Source organism: Myodes glareolus, chromosome 4 (assembly GCF_982192425.1).
Source record: "Myodes glareolus chromosome 4, mMyoGla1.1, whole genome shotgun sequence".
NCBI lineage: Eukaryota > Metazoa > Chordata > Mammalia > Rodentia > Cricetidae > Myodes > Myodes glareolus.
In genome coordinates, this window is record NC_142029.1 from 54,901,287 (window position 1) to 54,922,930 (window position 21,644).

Sequence of the window (21,644 nt, forward strand, 5' to 3'; positions counted from 1 at the left end):
GGCCTATATGGCTGATTAGTGTGGCTGCTTTGCACTGATCTCCAGCCAAGCTTTACTAAAACACAAATAATATACCACTATAGCAATGAAGGCTCACATCCAGGGGAATGGTCAGAGGTGGATAACCCCCCCCCCAGAGACCCAAGTGTTGGTATTGAATGGAAGGCAAAGCCATCAGTGAACAAGAAAGCAAATTTGTTGCAGGTGAACAGAGCTGATCTGTTAGGGTTGGAGCAAGTGGGTAGGATCTCAGCATGAAGGGGTTACCTTTCAGTGGGACTTGCCACTAAGCAAACATGTTGCACCCAACAGCATTAGTGTAAGCGGTTATTGGGGGAGGAGAAACACGAAAGATTGAAAGGCCTTGTTGGAGTGGGTACTTGAAAGCGGTAGGCAGACAAGAGGAAGAGAAGCAAGAAAGAAAGGAGGCAAGAGAGGAAATCAAAGACAAAGAAAGGTATAAGAGGCAAGAGAAAAGAAGGCATGGAGCAAAAATAAGAAAAAGCTTGAAAATAGGGTATCTCCTTCCTTCTATCAAATCATTGGCAGAATGTCCCAAAGGCCCCATCAATTACTGGGTTATAAGTGCCAGGGAGTGCCCATTTGGATTTATATCTAAGAGGTGTTTGGGCCAGATCTGACTCCAAAGGTCGACGCAATTCAGAAGCTTTTATATCGGGCACTGGACACAGAAGTCCAAGGTTTTCCAAAAGACAACCCAGAGGGGAGTTTGGACGTGTAGATGATGATACAGTTCCCATGAGTGAAGCAGAGAAGACAGACCCAAGGGTCTGCAATCCCTAGTATCCCAGGAATACAGAGAGGAACAGATTAACTAGGCACCGCCTGTACTATGTATCATCATGCAAGGACTCCAAGCCTGAGAGAGCCGTGGTTGCCTGGTACCAAGACTTGATGAGATCAAAAGGTGAGAAACCATACTCAAGAGACAAGTCCTCACTCGTGGGGAATGACCAGAGGTGGAGAAGTGGGGGCTCACCAATCATGCCAGTGTTGTTGGATGGAGAGGCCCAGTGATCCTTTAGTTTGAGAAGTTAGGCTTTATATGTGAACCGGGTCCCAGGGTCCTAGCGTGCCTCAGACTGCTGGCAGGTAGGAGGAAGCACCAGGAGAACCTGCTGAGGTCATGGAAACAATGTTATAATTTTAAAAAACAGTTGGGAGAAATCACTCCATACAATAGGGCTTGCATAGGTTTTTTTTTTGGAAGAAGAGAAAGATGGGGCAGAGACTAATCCCTGAGGATTAGAGTGATGAGAAAGAGATGGGAGGTGGGCATTTTGTGGAAAGTTTTGTGTTCTAAAACAAAAGGATGCAAATGTGCACAGGAGGTGCTTTTTAGTGGTTGCAGCTGAGGAAGTATTCTTTCAGGCCCCCAAGGGCAGGCCAGTAGAGATGCCTGAATACTAACAATAGGGCTTTGAAATGTTTAAGTGCCCAGCAAAAGAATGAAACTGAATATTTATTTTCCTTTGCTTATCTTTACACCAGAAACATGCCTGAAATTTATAAGTCCCTTTTTTTTTAATCTTATCTTTCTCTCAATTCAAATATTTATAGAAGATTTTAAAACCTCAGGGCAGCTTGGCAGCATTTATAGAACCAGGTGGCTCCAAACTGTAAATGAAACTCAAATTATTACTGAAAACAGTATCTTCAGGTTTTCTATAAACATAAAATTTAGTTCCTCTTAATGCTTCATTTTTATTCCTTTTATCAAATGAGATTTACAAAGTAGTCATAGAAATAAATTATGCAAGTTGTTCCCTACATGCCACCGTTTCCTCTTATGCTTGTTTATTAGTTACTTTTCTCACATGCCCTAGTTAGGTGTAACTAGCAACTTGGCACAGTCTTCTAAGAAAGGAGTCTCAATTGAAGGATTTCCCAGATCAGATGGTATCTGGGCATGTTTGTTAGGGATTATCTTGATTGTTAATTGGTGTAGGAGAGTCCAGCCCACTCTGAGTGGCACTATTCCCTAGACAGGTGGTCTGGGGCTATATGAGGAAAGAGAAGAAGAAGGAAAAAAGAAAGAATGAAAGAAAGCTAAGTGTGGATCTGCAAACAATCAACAAGTATTCCTCCATAATTTCTGCTTCCATCTTGTTAAGTGATAGATGGTAACTTGGAAAAAACTCTTTCCTTTCCTGAATTGCTTTTGGTCAAGAGTATTAACCACACAACAGAAAGTAACTAGAACATCACCTCATTTAGTATTTAGTATTATCAAGACAGTTCCACACAGGCATGGCCAGAAGTCTGTCTCCCAAGTGATTCTCTTCAAACTGACAATTGAGATAAGTAGTATGACTACATTATACCTATAGATAACTCATGCCTTACTTAATTGTCCTTTCCTGCCTTTAAACCTTTTCCATAAGGAACACACTTAAAGCTGATCAGCCCCTGCAACAGATGATATTGAGTCTGAAAAGAACAAAAGGCCAAAGGGAGTAAAACAAATAAGGAAATCAGTCCACAGTACATAGGAGGTAATTTTATTTTTACTATTAAACTAGAAATACTAAGTTAGGCATATGCAACTCAGTGGTAAAGTACTTGCCTGGTAAGAACAAGGCCTTTGGTTTGATACCCAGCACTGCAAAAGAAGACTAAAATAACAGTATGTGTTGACCGGGGTTTCTTTCCCATCAGGTTCCACATCTGTTTAGTCCCAAATAAACACACAGAGGTCTACATTAATTATAAACTGGTTGTTCTATTTGCTCAGGCTTCTTATTACTTTTTTTTTTTTTTTTTTTTTTTTTTTTTTTTTTTTGGTTTTTCGAGACAGGGTTTTTCTGTAGCTTTTGAGCCTGTCCTGGAACTAGCTCTTGTAGACCAGGCTGGCCTTGAACTCACAGATATCCGCCTGCCTTTGTCTCCCGAGTGCTGGGGTTAAAGGCATGTGCCACCACTGCCCTTGTTAATTCTTATAACTTATATTGGCCCATAATTCTTGTCTATGTTAGCCACGTGGCTTGGTACCTTTCTTGGCAAGGTAGTCACATCTTGCTTGCTCTGTGTCTGAGTGAGGACTGTATACTGATTCTTTCCTCTTCCCAGAATTCTGTTCTCATTGCCCCGCCTCTATTTCCTGCCTGGTTGCCCTTCCTATACCTCCTGCCCGGCTACTGGCCAATCAGCATTTTAAACAAGTACAAGAAACAAATCTTTTTAGGATAAAACCATTGTCCCACAGCAAGTGTGTTCCAACTGCTTTCACCATCTACACAATTTTGGTGCTATTAAACAGTGAGTCATAAGAATATAGGAACTCTTCCTTATCACTGTTTATATTCTTCTGTTGTACCCGCATCATGGGACTCCCAAGCCAGACCACCACAGAGCCGGTATTCCATGCAAACACACTGGAGTTTATTGATTACAAATTAGCTAACTAGGACTGTAATCAGTCACTCCATAGTCCATCACTCTGCTGCAGCAGGTGGGGGAAAATGACCCCAAGGCTTCAGGGTAAGGGACTATAGAGGGGAAAACTGCAAGCAGGGTGACACAAACCTTGGTATTTCAGGATTGGGAGCTAGGGGAATTTTAAAACAATGACTGTCAGCAGATAAGAATTTCAAAACAGTCGTTAATCAGATACCCACAAGGACATTTGAAGCAAGCAGGTCTTGTTTGGACCCCCTGGTGGGTCTCTTTGACTAGGGCTGGCACAGTTTCTTGGGAATGTTTATGACTTTGCTAGGCTGCATGCTATTTTTGGGCTGAGGTAGAGGTGCTTTTTTGATTTCTGGTCTTCTGGTTGAACTCCAGTATCTGTCTCTGGGTTTTTATTAAACGTGTTACAAAGTTGTGTAGAATTTTATGACTGCTTCGTGATAATGTGGTCTAGTTCAGGTCTTTGCACTTAATGTCTCTAGAATACACAGAAGGTGGAAGGTCCCCCCCCCCCCCCGCTGAAGTCACCCTCACTCACACACATACAATAATAGTAATAAATGTGAATATTTGATACATACTGAAGGTCAGGAAGTATCTTCAACATCTCCCAGAGTTGTTACTTTGATTTTAACATTGTCAGTTCTAAGACTGTCACATTGTATAATTAATCATTCATGATGTACAAGTACGTTTAGGACATAACAAAAATTATTCAAATTCTGTCCTAATCTCAAGACAAAATTAATTTAATGATGTACTAATCTCAAAAAGAGTTATTCTTGTTTTGAGACATGGTTTGTCTACGTAGCCTGACTGTACTAGAACTCACTTTTTCTTCCCATCTCTGAGTTTACTTAAACAAGTCAATTAATTTAGAAATCCCATTCAAACAAAACTTCTGACGATGTGTAAACACAGCGCCATGTTCTTGAAACAGATGCTAACACCTGAAAAAAAGTTGTTAATGGCTTGTGAGGAAAGTTGTCCATTAATAAGACCTGAACTTTCCCAGCTGAAAAAACCATTAAACTACAGTCGAATACAAAGACAGTTTTGACGGAGTTATAGCTATTAATCAGGTTCTTTTCCGGCGCCACATGAAAACAAACCACTCACATCAATAAACAATGGCTTTTTTCTTTATCACAATTCATAAGCGATGTTAATTATGGCCCTTGTCAAACACTATTGTCAAACAATAGTAAAGGCTATTTACAGTATACATGGCCAAGCATGCACTATTAACAGTTACAGAGAGGCCTGCCAGTTTCCTAGAGATCACACAGTGCCTAAAAATGGTGACAGATCACATTTTTCATTTAAATCAACACAATTTCAAACAGAAAATGTTCCTTTTTTGACCACAATTGCAATAGGTACATGAAAATTCTTAGAAAAATATGAATTCCCTTCAAGAAATTGATGCATATTCTGTACACTACGGGTTATGGCATGGTACTCACTTTTGTAGACCAGGCTGGCCTCAAACTCACAGAGATCTCTCTGCTTCTGTCCCCAAGTGCTGGGATTTAAGATGCACCACCATGTTCAGCTCAAGCAACAATGTTCTTAAAATCAAGCATTCCAATACAATTTAATCCAAAGATAAACTAATTTTATATTTATATGCTGAGGAATGGTGGTAGGAAAATACTACAAGTCTTTGTTTTCCATAATTTTTGATATTTTCTACAAGAATAGAAAACTTTGTAGAGTAAAAACACTGAATTCATATTATGTGATTGTCTTAACCGAGGTGTGAGGGCATTAACAGTGCAGAGTGGTCACAGTGTGTTTTGTGAGTCCAAGCTCCAGTGATTCACACAGTACAATACAAGCGAGCACTGACTGAAACAACATAGGTTTATGGTGTAGTAGATTCTGAATTAACTTTTTGTCAAAATCCTCTTACTGTTGCTAATTATTTTTTAATCCAAACATTTATTTACATAGCTCCCTCCATATGGGATCTCAACCCATTCTAAGCTGTGTTCTCACAGACAGGATGAGTCTATGCTCACAGCACTTGTGAAGTAGAGACAAAAGGACCAGGAATTGAAGGTCTTTCTTAGGTCCACAGCAAGTTAGAGACCAACCTGGACGCCTCGTCTATAAGTCAGACAAACTATGTTCTAGAAGGGAAGAGAAGTTACAGAGATGTATTTGACCCCTTCATTCTTTTTCTCACTTCTAGTTGAAGCACATTTTTTCTCTGGATTTAATATATGTTGAGGAGTGAATATAAGCAACTTTTGGGTTGGTGGTTGTTTCTTTTGTTTGTTTGTTTTTAACTCATTTCATGTGTATAGGTGTTCTGCCTGCATGTATGTCTGTGTGAGGGTGTTGGATCCTCTGGGACTGGAGTTACAGTTGTGAGTTGCCATGTGGACGCTGGGATTTGAACCTGGATCCTTTGCAAGAGCAGCCAATGCTCTTAACCACTGCTCTGAGCCATCTTTCCAGCTGCCTACTATTTTGTGGGAATAGAAAACAACAAATATAAGTTTTAAGTTTGATAATTGTAGTGATAGTGGTTATTTTGATAGTCTTTGACATTGACAATTGGACAGTTAATACTAGAATAAATTGGTATTCCTTCTGAACCATGAATTTTAAGAGACAGTGTTTATTTTCTAGGGAAATGGGACCCAGCCATTTTAACATACTTTTGTAAATCAAACTTTAGTTAAGGCCCCAAACCTGAAATGAAATAGTTCTGAAGATAAATAAGATTTTTCTTTTTTTAACATAAGATGAATTTGGTGTTTTTGAAAACCATTGTTTTATGAGAATACGAAAGGAAGACAGCCTAAACTCCTTTTTAAAATTGGTCATCTTGCCCGGGAACCCACTTTCCTGCTGCCAGTAGGGCATCGTTACTTCCATCTGTTTTCTGTTGTGAGTATGCCAGATGTCATCTTGAGAGTATTCTCTGGTTTAAAGGAATTGTGTAACTCTGGACTAGATTTTAAAAAGGTGTATTTTACCCTAAACTCTAAGGATGCCGTATGAGGTGAGTTGATATAAAATTTACTTGGGGTCACTCTAAAGAGAATTATTGCCTGTGCTGCTGAGTTCTCCCATATCTCTAAGAGCCTGTTTCTCTGGGAAATGGAAAGCAGAGGCCACAATATTTATCTTAGACATCATCAAAATATATGTGTGTTTTACTGGGTATGGTTACACATGCCTTTAATCCCAGCACTTGGGAGACAGAGACAGGTGGATCTCTTTGTTTGAGGACAGCCTGGTCTACATAGTGAGTTCCAGGACAATCAGGACTACACAGAGAAACCCTACCTCAAAAAATAAATAAATAAAAATAAAAGAAATATATGTGTTTTACTTTTGAAATGTGTTTATTGAACTTAATCATTGTAATCTTTTATCGTGTTTAACTTTTTTATTTGCTAGTATAGATGTTTAAATACTCAAGTTTTGAAATAGATATTTTAAATGTAGTATGTTAATTCATTTAAATTCTAAGTCACTTTTTCATATTAAATGACCACCTTTTGTTTATTGAACATTACAGCAAATTGCTTTTAAAAACCTGGTACAGAGAAATCGACAAAATGAACAGCAAAACCAGGGTCCTCCAGCTCTGAATTCCACCATTCAGCTGCCATTTATAATCATTAATACGAGCAGAAAAACAGTCATAGATTGCAGCATCTCCAGTGACAAGTGAGTAGGAACTAAGGGAGGGGTACAGGGCCTGCCTTCTGCTAATGTTCTCCCACTCCACTGTCTACAGCCCTTCCCCTGGCTTCAGTGGGGTGTGTGCAGTATGTCCTCGGGCATGGTGCTGTTTTCAGCCAGAGTGAGCGCTGTCGTTTACCATACAGTTTCTACTGCATGTTAGGCTTGCCTGTGACACATGTGGTGGTACCTGGGCCCTAGCTGTCATGTGTGTCACTTTTGTGGTAACTGAGCAAGTAACTGCAATAAGTTAGACCATCAGCGAGGGCCCAGGAGGAAGTCAGGTCATTGGTGAGTCACTGTTCTGCTTTCTTAGGAAAATATATCAGACCAGTGTGTGACATTAAAGCAATTGTCTCATTTATTACATCATACTTAAGTATGCTAATATTTGGTTTAACGTCCAGTCTGTCCTCTAACTTAACTATGTAGCCACAGATGACATTCAGTTCATCCTCCTTCCACGACCTCCCACATGCTGAGATTAAAAGGCATGTGCCATAACATGTGCCATTTTTGCTTATTTATGAATGAACACGTGAGCATTAAAATCCTGAGTACAAGACTGGGAGATGGCACAGTGACGAAAGTGTTTACTGTAAAAGCAGAGTCCTGAGATTTGATCCCCACCCCCATATAAAGGCTGGTGTGTCATGCTTACCTGTAACCCTGCTGGGGGCCGGGGATGGTGATAGCAGAGCGGGAAGTTTCCTAGGGCTTGCTTAGGCAGCCTAGCTCAGTGAGCTTCAGGCGCTGTGAGAGAACCTGTCTGAAAAAATAAGTTAGGAAGTAATAAAGGAGGACACCCAATGCCTTGTCTGGCCTCTACCCATGTGAATGCATAAATCAATAAATCTTTTTAAACTATCTCAAACAGTTTAAGTAAAATTGACACCATTCACTTTAGCAAATAAGAAGTAGCACTTTTCAAAGAAAAGCATTCATTGTATTTTACTTGTCCTTCATGAGGAAGTAAGAGGTGCATAGAGGACAAGACGGGTTCCAGTTGTGGATCCAGCGCCTCTCCCTGCCTGCTCCATGGAGCTGCTGTTTACAGCCTTGTGAAGTTGAATGAGATGATGCTTCTAAAAGACCTGGTTCACTGTAACATTTTATAAATACTAGTTGCTGTTCTTAGGGACAAGCAGTTTTCATTTTTTAAATTTCTTAGCCTTTCTAAGATCTCATTCCTTTCTCCAGAAATAAAAATTAGGGCCAGCAAAATGGCTGAGTGGATCAAAGGTGCTTGCTGCCAAATCTGGTGACCTGATTCTAATCCTCAAAACCCACAATTTAAAAGGAGACAACCAACTCTAAAAAGTTGTTCTCTGACCTCCACACATGTTCCATGGTGCACACACACTAAAATAATGTATAGGAAATCAAGAACCAAAAAATTAAAATCAGTTACTTATTTTGCCAATTTATAAAAACTATAGATAAATTCACATAATATCTAGCCCAGTAAACTGTTGGCTATCATAGTTATTATTCACATCCCCAGACTCTACAGAAACCTGTGTCTAAGAGAACTATCAACATATAACACCGAGAAGCCTTCAAACTGGTTAACATCTTCGGAAGTGATCTATAAATGTCATACTGTAATTACTCTCTAAAGTTAGTCTCTTCTTTTATGAGGGACTATGTAATTCTCTTCTTAGATTATAGGGCTTCCACAGCTGAGCATGTAGTACATAGCTTGTGAACCCAGTACTCGGGAGGTTGAGCAGAAGGGTTGCTATGAGTTGGCCAGCATTGGCCAGCCAGGAGAACTGCAGAAGAAAGACCTGTCTCAATAAATAAATAAATACATTAAGTTTTGAATAATTAAAAATTTCAGGAAAATTGGGAACCCTTGGGAACTATTGACCTTAACAGTTTGTGGTCACTGTTCACCCAGGCTGGGACCTATTTTGGTTCTATGCCTTGGGTGGTCACTGACTCATGCCTTGCTTGGCCTCCCCTCATGGAGCAGCTTGCACACACTTGTTATTTGAGGTAGGTCCGTAATCTTGTCTGTCAGTTACTTTGGTGAAGCAATCTTACCCTTAATTAGCCAGGAGGCTTTCCCACAATAAAATTAAGTTTACAAAGCCATCCGCTAAAGATGTCTGAAATCATCCCTCTGGCAGGTGCCCACTTCCAGTTCATTGTGAGCTTGTTAATATACTTTATTCAGACTCACTTCAGCCTCCTGCTTTAAGTTAGAAGATTTGCCCTGGTTTAAGATGTAGTATAAGTCTCAACCTCACATGCTTTTAATAGAGAATCCCATAACAAGGTCAAACCCACAATTATTCAGAACTTGCACTAGAACAAACAGCACAGAACCTGTAGATGGAGGTCTCGGGCCTGGCTAGGGGAATCAATTCTGTCCTTCCCCAAAGTATTTCCTGGGGATAAGCTTAGGCCACATCTTGTTGGCCCTTTCTTTGCTTCTCGATTGTGCTGTGTAGTCAGGCATCTAAACTGATTACTTTTCAAGAACATTCTGATAGCTGCTATGTAGTTTATCTGTGGTACTTTTGTTGGTTTGTGACAGATTCTCACTGTGTGGACTAGACTGGACTAGAAGTCTTGAAACCTAAGATGGCTTTAAACTCTAGAGGAATCATACTGCTGTTGCCTTCCAAGTAATGGTATTAAAGGCATGAACTACCATACCATACTGAGCTCTGTGACACTTGCTTAAGATATTTTATTCTTAGTTCCTCATGATAGGATTTGGCTGGGTTTGCTTTGTTACAGTTGTTTTCCACTTAATTCAAATATGTTCAGTTCAAGTGTCTGAAGTTCCAGTTACCTAAGAGGATCCCTGAATCTAGGAGTTCAGACCAAACTGTGCAGTGTGGTACAACCTCATTTCAAATCAAAGGGAAAAGTTTTCTTGATTGACTGTGTATTCTGTGGCTAGCTGGAAAATTAATTGAGCATTCACTTTTCTTCTTTAAGACTAATAAGCCAGTCTACTAGAAACCCCAGGAAGCAAATTAAGCAGACAGAGCACAGGGTTGTAAGACCTTGCAGAGCTCCTCCATGTCACCAAGACCCCATACTTCCTTTCTTTCTTATTTTTATTTTTGTTTTTTTGGGGGTTATTTTGTTTTGTTGAGACATGGTTTCTCTGTGTCGTCCCGGCTGTCCTGGAACTCACTCTGTCTCGCTCTGTATGACAGGCTGGCCTCAAACTCAGAAATCTGCCTGCTTCTGCCTCCTGAGCGCTGGGATTAAAAGGGTGTGCTACCACTGCATGGCCTCCTTTATTTCTTTAAAGAAAAATTATTATTAAATTTATGTATTTAGGGGTGTGTGTGTGTGTGTGTGTGTGTGTGTGTGAGAGAGAGAGAGAGAGAGAGAGAGAGAGAGAGAGAGAGAGAGAGAACAAACTGAACTCAAGTTGTCAGGATTGGTACCTGGCACCTCTACCTATTGAGCCATCTCACTTGACCATCCCCATCCTTGCTTTATTTTGCAGGTTTGAATACCTTTTTAATTTTGATAACACTTTTGAGATCCATGATGACATAGAAGTACTGAAGCGGATGGGAATGTCCTTTGGTCTGGAGTCAGGCAAATGCTCTCTGGAAGACCTGCAAATTGCAAAATCCCTGGTTCCGAAAGCTTTAGAAGGCTATGTCACAGGTATGTTGGAGATGCTATGTACCCAGTTGAATGTCAAGCTGACTTGTTAAACATTCTTACAAATGCAGTTCAGAGAGCACGTGCTAGCTTCACTGGGTGGCGTTCTTAAATACTTTATATAATTAAAAAATCAGTGATTTTTTTTTTTAAAGAGTACAAGCTTACATCTACACAGTATATGTTGTACAAAAAAATTGGCTGACTCTAAGTTTAGGTCTACAGTGATATATTTTCTCTGTAATTCTGAGAGTTTAAGTAAAGTCTTGTAAAGCTTTTAGTGAAAAGCTTGATGGAAGTTTGGCTTTTTGTTTTTGTTTATAATTCTAGGGGAACTTAAGAGTATTTTGCCAAAAAAAAAATAGATTTACCTCACTCTACTGGAATGCTGTATTCAGAAAATGTCTTCGTTTCTGTGACAATCACCGTGACCGAGGAAGGGTTTACTGTGGGGTTAGAGTTACAGGGGAGAAGAGTGGATCATGGCAGCAAGCAGGAGGTGTTTAGGCTGGAACAGAAAGCGGAGTGCTAACTGGAAATGACTTGACTCTTGAAACCTCAGAGCCTACCCCCAGCAAGGCCACACCTCTAATACTGGAGACTGCATATTGAAATGCCCAAGACTTCTGGGGACATCTTAGTCAAACTACCACAAGGAATATAGTAAAAATTTTAAGTGTCAGAAAAAACCCCAGAAAACATGGATTTGTGTATGTTCATTATTCTCCGTACAGCGAAATCTCTAAATGGTCTGTATTTCCTGTTTCATATTCCTCTCCCGGCTTTAAGTTGTTTGTATGAAATAGTGAGTAGATACAGAGCGTTTCTACAGTTAGAGACTGAACAGTCCTAGTCCAGTGACTCATCACGTAGGAGAAAACACGATACTGTTGAAGTAAGTTATCTGCGCCCTGCTATCTGTGACTCTGTCCACACCTGCAGACATAGCCAGTTCCTTCAATGTCTTCTTTAAACAAGAATTTGCTGTTAGCCCAGCCTCACCTCTAATCTTGGCTTTCTTACCTTAGTCTGATAGATGTATATCACACTACAGCTTTAAATTTCTTATTTCTTATTTATTCATTTGCTTTTCTTTAGAGCAGTAGTTCTCAACCTTCCTAGTGCTGCAACCCTTTAATACAGTTCCTCATGGTTTGGTAAGCCCCAACCATAAAATTATTTCGCTGCTACTTCATAACTATAATTTTGCAACTATTATGAAGCATAATGTAAATATGTGATATGCATAATATCTAGTATGTAACCTCTATGGAAAGGTCATTTGACCACTGATTTAGGAGGCGAGAACCAGGATTTTCTCAGTTGGTAGAATGCCACTCACAGGTTGAGAACCACTGCTTTAGAGGCAAAAACAGGTAATGATAAGCAGGAAAAAGAAACATTGTTTTGTCTTCTGATATAAGTAATGTCCTGTCTTTCTGGTTGTCTCTAGCCTAGGCTATTCTGGAACTCACCTTGTAGCCCAGGCTGAACTTGAACTCATAGTATCCTGTCTCAGTCTCCCCAGTGCTGCGATTACATACTGGACTGTGCCAACTTCATGGAGTGCTGTTTTCTTTAGTGACCTAACATTATATCTGTCAGATTTAATGTTGCTATAATACATGCATTTTTATTTCCACATTAAATTTTGTTGCATGAAAAAATCATAGTTTGTTCATTTCAGTGCTGATAAACTTATAGTTGTCCCCCCCCCCGAGTTGATGTTAAAAATACAGTGCTTCTTTGAACATTCTATCCATGTGTCTAATGTTATGTGCAACATACAGATTGAAATTACTAGGTCTGTATTGGATGGGTCTTGAGCTTTCTTAGATCATACGAAAATTTTTCAATTTGATTTTACTAGATTTTACTTTCCCCTAAAAAGTAGAAATATTCTACTTTCCCAGTCGGCTTTTGAATTAAGATTTAATTCTCATAAAATGAAACATCCATTTTAAAAAGTTTTTATGTGGATGGGTATTTTGCCTACTTGTATGTCTATGGACATGTGTGTCTCATGCCCAAGGAAACCAGAGCAAGGTGTCAGAATCTTTTGCAACTGGAGCTACAGAAGTTGTGAACTACAATGTGGGTTCTGAGAATTGAACCCAATGTTCTGGAAGAATAGCCAGTGCTTATAACTCCTGAACCATCACTCCAGCCCTGTAATCACCTATTTATAAAAGTAGGTAATTCAGTGGTGTTTTAATATATTCACAAAAGTTTGCAACCACTGCTTAATTCCTGGATACTTTTTTTTTTTCTTTTTAAAGATAAGATCTCACTATACAACTCTGGCTGGCCTAGAGCTGACTATAGATACCAGTGTTGGAGGAGGGCTGCTTGTTTTGTTCCCGGCTGCTCAGCCCCGAAATAATCACACAGAAACTGTATTAATTAAATCACTGCTTGGCCTATTAGCTCTAGCTTCCTATTGGCTAACTCTTATATCTTAATTTAACCCATTTCTAGTAATCTGTGGATCGCCATGTGGCTGTGTCTTAGTGGGTAAAGTTTAGGCATGTCTGTCTTTGACAGTGGCTCCATGGCTTCTCCCTGACTTTTCCTCTTTTTTCCCAGCATTCAGTTTAGTTTTCCCTGCCTAGCTGTGCTCTACCCTATCAACAGACCAAGGCAGTTTCTTTATTCACCAATGGTATTCACAGCATACAGAGGGGAATCCCACAACAGACCAGGCTGGTCTCAAAGTCATAGACCCACCTACCTTGCTTCCCACTGCTGAGATTAAAGTCGTGTGCCACTACCCCCAGCTCCTGGGCATTTTTATAACCATAAATAGAAAACACATGTTATTAGCACTCCCTACATAAAACCCCAGCCCCTGGTAACCAGCAATTTAGTCTGGTTTTAATGTTTTTATTTTTTTTTCTTTGTTTGTTTTTGTGACTGTGGTTTGCCATCACATATAAACAGGATTGAATATTATGTGGCCTTTATAATGTCTTCTACTTTGCATAGTATATTTAATATACTCATCTTAGCTATCCCATGCCTTTGTATTAGGTATTTCTGGTTGCCCAAAAATGCTTAGGATGAGAAGTGCTTTAGATTTGGCTACGTTTTGTTTGTTTGTAGTTGTTGTTTTTTGTCTCTTGGAATCTTTGAGTTTGCATAATAAAGTTATTTAAGAGATGGCACCCAAATCTAAATATGATATTTCTTTGTGTTTCATATGCAACTCTACCCAGTTACTTTATAGAGTATTTTAATATGCTTGGGTTTTGACTGTGACCTATCATTGAAGTCAGGTATGGAATTTTACATTTTTGGCATTATGTTAGTACTTAGAAAGTTTCAGATTTTGGAACATTTCAGACTTGGGATTTTTGGATTAGGGAAGTTTAATTGGTAAATAATATTCCATTTTATGAACGTACCATATTTTCATTCATCAGTTGGTATACGTTTGTATTGTTAGTGTTTTGGGGTTTTGTTATTTATTTATTTATTTTTGGTTTTTTGAGACAGAGTTTCTCTGTGTAACAGCGCTAGCTGTCCTGAAAATAGCTCTTGTATATCAGGCTGGCCTTGAACTCACAGAGATCTACCTGCCTCTGCCTCCCCGTAAAGACCTGCACCACCACCATCCGGCCCTAGTGTTTTGCTTTTCCAAACATGTTTACAGCTTTGTTGGAGCAGAACTGTTAGATTTTTATGAGATGCTAAATGGCTTTTAAAGTGCCTATACCATTTTACAGTTCTACAAAGTAATGTGTGAGGCTTCTGATTTTTTTTTTTAAATATCCTTCTCAATACCCTCCACACCTTCATTTTTTGGCGCTAGTGATTGAATACATAGTTTTTTGCATGATAATTATACACTCTACTACCAAGCTACCCTGTCCATCTTTATAATTTTACACAGTGGATGTGAAGTGGTAACTCACAGTGATTTAATTTAATTTCCCTAATGATTTAGGGTGTTGCATCTTTTCATGTATTTATCGGCTGCTTATCCATTTTTCTTGGAGACATGATTTTCTTTTTATTATAAATTGAAAGAGTAGCCAGGTGGCGGCAGTGCACACCTTTAATACCAGCATTTGGGAGGCAGAGGCAGTTGGGTCTCCTTGAGTTTGAGGCCAGCCTGATCTACAAAGAGAGTTCCAGGACAGCCAGGACTGTTACACAGACAACTCTTGTCTTGAAAAATCAAATAAATAAATTGAAAGAGTATACTAGGTATAGTTAATAAAAAGAAACTTTTATGTTCATATATTTTCTACTCATTTGGAAATGTTTGTGGTTTTGCTAATTTCAACAATATTATATATTCTCAAAGGTACTTGAACATTTAAAAGTATTTGGGACTTTTCATCTAGAATTTCACATCCATTTTTGGACTCACAATGTTATCTAGGCTAGACTTTAACTCCTGGGCTTCTGTAACCTGGTGCCTGAGCCTCCAAGTAGCTGAGACCATAGGTGCACACCACTGTACCTGACTTCACATCTCTGAAACAGAGTTTTAATATTAGTTGTAAGGTACATAAAATCAAATATAAGCAGAAAGGTAGTTTTCTTTAACTTTTTGCTCATAGGTCTTTTTAACTGAGATTTGATTTCTGTTGTGTTTCATGTATTAAATCAGTACCATCTGCCTTCCGCAAGTGTGGCCCCTGTACCCTCCTGCAACTCAGCCGATTCTTACCATATATGCATTGTTCCCTGCTCCCTTTGCACAATGTTTTCATTAGCCTCATTGGACTGGAAGTCCAGCAGTGTCTGAATAAAGGGCTGGCTCAATAAATCACCAGAAGTTTCTTTCTCTTATTCGCAGTGGAAAGGTTCAGGGTGATTAGCAGGCCCTGTAGTTTGATCTCTTCATGACCTCATTTACAGACTGGGCTACAGATTTTCCTGTCAGTTCAAAGGGACATGTCCCTTTAGTATGAAAGGGAGGGAATGGCCCTTGGACGAGAGTGTGAGAACCACCGTGTAGAGCCTATAATAATGTGAAAGAAATGTGGGCTTTTCAGATCCATTGTAGAAGGAAATATAATCTGTAATGCTCACAACTGAATAGCTGGGACCCAGCAGAAGGTTTCCACAGTTCTGTTTACTAATTCATATTCAGCACAGCATTCAGCTTTAATTTCATCTTGTTCAGACTTGTTCTTATTAAGTGTATTCACAATCTGCTTTTCTTCTTAGAATTGGAGTCTTTTTTTTTCTCTCACAGTTGCCTTAGTCTGTGAAGAAAAAGGCTTAGAAGACCTAAAGTTAATGTAGTCATTTATTTAGTTTCCTCATTCGTGCATGGGCTCATTCTCAGTTGCTAGACAGAATTCCTATCTTAGCACACATGACTCCATGTTTTTTGCATAGAAATTATAGAAATTGTACAATAAAGGGAATGGGAAAGTATCTGAGTGGATAAGAGTTTCATCCTGAATTTCATACTCCAAACCCAGACGAAGAGCCATTCTGGTAGTGTGCATCTTTATCTTGGAATTCCTGCGGGGAGATGAGGAAGTAGAGACAGGTCAGCTGTGAGTGTGCAGTGCAGCAACCTCAGAGATCCTCCTTCACACCAGAGACACGAGCCACTTCCCAGTCCACTGGCTTCTCACGCGCGCGCACACACAGGCTCGAGGGCTGCCAGGATGGTTTGGTGGGTGAAATGTTTGCTGCCAAGCCTGAGTTTCATCTCCAGAACCTACATGTTGGAAGGAAAGAGCCAACTGCTTAAAAAGCTGTCCTCTGACTTCCACACTCACGCCATGGCACATCCACACACACCCTCAGAAATAAGAATAAAATGCAATAAAAGCATATTTGAACAAACTATGTTTTCTGAGTATGCATTGGGTTTTGCCTTATAATGTGAGGGGGTCTGTGGTTTAGACCCCTCCCCTTGCCACACTGTTTTCTCTGTGTAGCCCTGGCTGTCCTGGAACTTGCTTTGTAAACCAGGATGGCCTCAAACTCACAGAGATCCACCTTCCTCTGCCTCCCAAGTGCTGGGATTAAAGGCGGATACCACCATGCCCAGTGATGTGAGATCTTTTTCTCTTTTTGGGAGTGGGGGTGGGGATTTCAAGACAGGTTTTCTCTGTGAAAATTTTCTCTGTGACTGTCCTGGAAATCACTCTGTAGACCAGGCTGGCCTCAAACTCACAGAGGTTCATCTGCCTCTGCCCCTCAAGTGCTGGGAACAGTTCTAGAACAAGTGGGGGGCTATTACATAGAAACATCCTGTCTTGAAAAACTAAACAGAGAAAAAGAAAAACAAATTCTTGTAAGAGACTATATATATTCATTCATTAATTCTGAGGTCCCTAGACATTCAGGTTACAGTTCTCTCTGAGCTAACATTCTAGACAGGAAGCCATCCTGCAAGTAACAGTGTAGTAAGAACTAGTCTGTTGTGTTGGGAGAAGCGTGGCATATTCAGGGAAAAGAAGATGAGCTGAAACACCTAACCTGTCTCACCTTTATTAAAACCATCACCACAAACCTGGAGAGAGGGCTTGGCAGCTAAGACCATGGATGCTCTTCCAAAGGACCCAGATGCAGTTCCCAGCATCCACCATGGCTTACAGCCACCTGTAGCTTGAGTTTAATGCCTTCTTTTGGCCTTCATGGGAACCAGACCATGGTACACAGATACACATATAGACAAAATATCCATACACATAAAATAAAAGTAAATTTTAAAACTCTTATATGAAAGCACAATCTTAAGAGTACTTTGAATTATAAAGCAAATGATACCAGGGGTGGGAGTGGAGGGGCCTCTAATTAGGAAGAAGCATAGGTCATTGATGAGCAACAGGATTGGCTTCACCTGCGTACACTTAGAAACAGTGCCACAGGGTGGGGAGCCGGTTCAGTTGATAGTGTGCTTGCTGTGCAAGCCTGAGACCATCTGTGTGTAGTTCAATCCTCAGCACCTGTGGAAAAAGCTAGACGTGATGATGTATGCTCATATCTGGTGCTAGGGAGACAGATGGGAAGATCCCTGGGGTTTGCTGGCCTGCTGACCTAGCCTGATTAACAAGTCCTAAGTCTCAGTGAGAGACCCTGTCTCAGAAGCACATCTGCACACATGTGCACACACACAGCGGGAGGTGGGGGAAGGGTGACAGGAGTGTGTCTGTCTGCCTGATCCATAAGCTGTGTGATCTCTCCTAAAATAGTTCTTATTTGTTTTGTCTCTGTCCAATTCTGGCTTTGACTGTTAATGTCACTGTCATAGTCTTTCATGGTGAGAATGCCAGATGTGTAAGATAGTCCACATTCTGACCTCATTCTTACTATACCCAGTAAGCAGCCTTGTCATGTTACATAAAGACAAAGGGAGGCTAGAGTAATTAGAGTGCATCCTGCTGTTCAGTTCCTATCGGACAGCTCACAGCTCGGACTCACACCCCTTTCCTCCATTGGCACCTCATACATACATTCCCACTTGGGCTTTTACAGATACACATGATTTAAAAAGAATAAAATAAATCTTGGGGAAAGCAAAAACACTGAACTAAAAGGAGCCAGTGATGGTTTTACTTTGAATTCTTTCTCCTTGAAGTCTGTCTTCCTTTTTTTTTTTTTTCCATTCTCTTTCAGGAATTTATTTGTGCCTCACCCCACCCCCGACCCCCCCCCAAAAAAAAAAACCAAGGTTCTTCACAGGGCAGGAGAATTGTCCAGCTGTCACCAAGACATGCTTACTTCAGAGCACGGCAGAACATCAGAGTTCAGAGCCTACATTTTCTTCTTTTTTTGGTGTTTATCTTGCAGATATCTCTACAGGACCTTCTTGGTTAAACCAGGGACTGCTTTTGAACTCTACCCAATCAGTTTCAAATTTAGACCTGACCACTAGTGCCACCGAACCGCAATCAAGGTATGTATTTTTTTCAAGGTGAGAAAAGCCAGCCCCAAAGCCCTGGCTCTTCTGTGGAGAGCCAGGGCTGTGTCACTGCTGCAACAGGTGGGTCAGGTTTGTAGCTCAACGGTACCTCCTTCCTCTGTTTATTCCTGTCTGCACAAAGAAACGTCTGCACTGCATTAATGAATCTGTGTTTTTAACTTATTTGCTAGTGTGAACCAAGGGTTGTGCTTGGATGCTGAAGTGGCCTTAGCAACTGGGCAGTTCCCTGCCCCAGACAGTCACCAGTCCAGTAGTGCAGCCTCTCACTGCTCTGAGTCCCGCGGCGAGACCCCCTGTTCATTCAACGAGGAAGACGAGGAAGATGAGGAGGAAGATTCCTCCTCCCCAGAATAAAGACAGGAGAAAACTCACGTTTTAATATTTGATGCTCATGTGTGTCTTTAGTGTGAGCTCTTGTGTTTTGAAATGATTGCTTCAGTCTTTGCCTTTGCATTTGTGTTTAGTGAAAACTAGAGAACACAATAAGCAAATTACATGAAGGCTGAGATGGTTGAAAGTTAACTAAGCATGAATGGGAACTGATCAGCAGAGCCGTAGGGTACATTGCCAACAAAGCATGCCTTCTGAAGAGATGGAGGGGATAGTCCATGAAGAATGACAGCAGATGAAGTTTGTCTTCAGGGAGGTGGAGTTTGAAGACCCCACAATGTGTGAGCCTTTAAACTTGAAATTGCTGCAAGGAACAGTATGCAGTGATGATGGCTTTCGCCCTGTTGGGCTGTCTTTATGGGCAGAAGTGAACCTGAAAGTCCCAGTGGGTGTACAGGGAGCCATGTAGATTGCAGTCCTTGTGGCCTGAGGAGCACAGGTGAACTGCTGAGCTAGTTGGAAGTCTAGCTGAGGTGCTTCATGCATCTGCTGCCTTAGCTTCTAGAAGGGAGCAAGCGCTAACTTTTAAGTACCTAGGTGACATTTAGAATAATTCACAGAAAACAGAAGTGACCATTTGTCAATGCGTTGGCGCATAGGAGTTCCTAGGGCTACTTCTGGAAGCCAAAATAGAATAGCATTTCCATGTGCATTAAAAACTTTGCCAGCACTGCCTTTTGCCAGCATTCTAAATTTGGAATTTTATTGAGAAGGAAACTGTATTTATAGTCTTAATCAAAGCTATGCATTTCATACAGCTTTTTAATTTTCATTGAAACAAAGAAGCAAATTCTTTGACTAAATTGCTTGTCTATAGCTGTCTGCAGTACTGTATGATTTTATCCATGTGCAATTTGTGAAAATGAACCAAATGTCACTACTTTTGTCTTTATTTCAAGAATATGAACATCATTGTTCTCTTGTACATGTTATCTTTTTCATATTTTAATTATCAAAATGACCTTATTAGATTTATTCCTGGGTAAATTGCATTTCAAACTAACTCAATATTCAGTGTTTTTGTTAAAACCTTGAACACTCCAATTGACTGCATTCATGATGGTTTCAAAGCCAAAGATGCCGTGAGACCACTCCAGTATGTCTGTGATTTCTGCTCCTTTCAGTACGGGAGCATGGGACATCCACTGCCAAGCCAAACCCAACTTACATTAAGGCCTTTAAGGGAGGCAGAGAATGGTAGGAGAATCTGAAACGCACCAAACTTAGTCAAAAATGCTGCTCTTTTTAGTCTTGTTGTGGAAATTTGAGCTGGAAGCAAAAGCTTTGGTTAACTTAAATGTTACAGCATTAACACTGATAAATATGAATGTGCAGATACAACTTAGGTTCCTTTGAGAGGAAACTCACTGTATCAGAAGGAAGCTATAGTGCAAGCCCAAGTGTTTTAAAGGTCCTGGCAGGTTTTACAGACTTTTGTGTTGGCATGAGTTTTAGAACACACATTGCTTTGTTTGAACAAAGGATCCAGAATGCAACCTCCTGTTGGCACTACCATTTCTGTCTTTATACTTAGAGACAGGCCTAACAGAGACCTGGAGAGATAGGGCTACAACATGCTTGTTTAGGACTGAGCTACCAGTCCTAAGATGTTTCAGAGCTTAAAGCAAATGCATGCCTTCCACCCATTCCTTTTATCAGGCAGCAGATCCTCACAAGAGTTCTCAAGGAACTTTTTCCCTTTATCTCAGCCCTACCACTGTATGCTTTACATTGACAAAGCATGGGCTTTAAAAGCGCAATCATGCTGGGTGTGTTACCTGCCTCTAACCCCAGTATTTGGGAAATGGAGGCAGGAAGGTTAGGATTTAAAAGTCAGCCTTGGCTGCCTGCTGAATTCAAGGCCAACCTGAGCTGCCTGAGGTCCTTGTATGGGGTGTGGCAACCAAAGACTCAATTTTTGTGTGCCCCACCCCTGGCCATCCTAGCTACCAGTATGTCATGCTGCCAACGTCTTTGAGCGCTGTGGTCATCAGGTGCTGCTGCTGCAGCACTTTGCTTGGGAAAAAAAGAAACTAGATTGAGCCAAGAGTGGTAACATTTCCTTGTTATCCTAGACAGGCAGAAGGGTCAGTCTGAAGCAGCCAGGGCTACAGAGTGAAAAAAAGGGAAAAGCCTAAACTGGTCTCTGTCTCCCTAAACACATCCTTCCAGGTCCAACAGTGCAGGATCAAAATGGAAGGGGAAGAGTTAAGTTGTGGTCATAGCATCCACGTTTCTTTGTAGGAGAGGACTTAGGTTCCTTGCACACAGTTGTAATCTACCTTAAAAGTGCTGGGCACACTGCTTAGTGTGTTCAAGAGGCTTTCCCCTCCTGAGTTCAGTTTCTCAAGTGTGTAGCACTATTGTCAGTCAGTTCTACCCTCCTGATCACATGGGCAGCTGGCTCTGGCCTGCACACTCCATGTGGCTACAAGCTGCTCAGGCCCTCAGTGCTTAGCTCTCTCCCTTTGCCTGTCCCCTACTGAAATCTGTTCGGGTTTGCATTTATTGTGCCTTACATAGGAAGAAAGGGACTCAACAGAATCTTACTCTCTCTAAACAATCCCCCAGAAAACAG

General features: G+C 40.6%; 1 protein-coding gene across 21 annotated transcripts in view; it reads left to right on the forward strand.

Moving 5' to 3' along the window:
* The window catches only part of Tfdp2 (transcription factor Dp-2), a 136,019-nt gene that overhangs the window by 111,509 nt on the left and 2,866 nt on the right, over positions 1 to 21,644 (forward strand). For 17 of the 21 annotated variants that reach the window (XM_085689564.2, XM_085689559.2, XM_085689554.2 and 14 more), the window contains 3 exons: positions 6,968 to 7,119; positions 10,613 to 10,779; positions 18,544 to 18,649. In XM_085689564.2, coding sequence (XP_085545690.1) covers positions 6,968 to 7,119; positions 10,613 to 10,779; positions 18,544 to 18,649 — 425 coding nt within the window. Of the gene's footprint in view, positions 1 to 6,967; positions 7,120 to 10,612; positions 10,780 to 18,543; positions 18,650 to 18,846; positions 20,070 to 21,644 lie in introns of those variants that run through there. The other 4 variants (XM_085689561.2, XM_085689562.2, XM_085689557.2 and 1 more) reach the window with 1 other exon arrangement.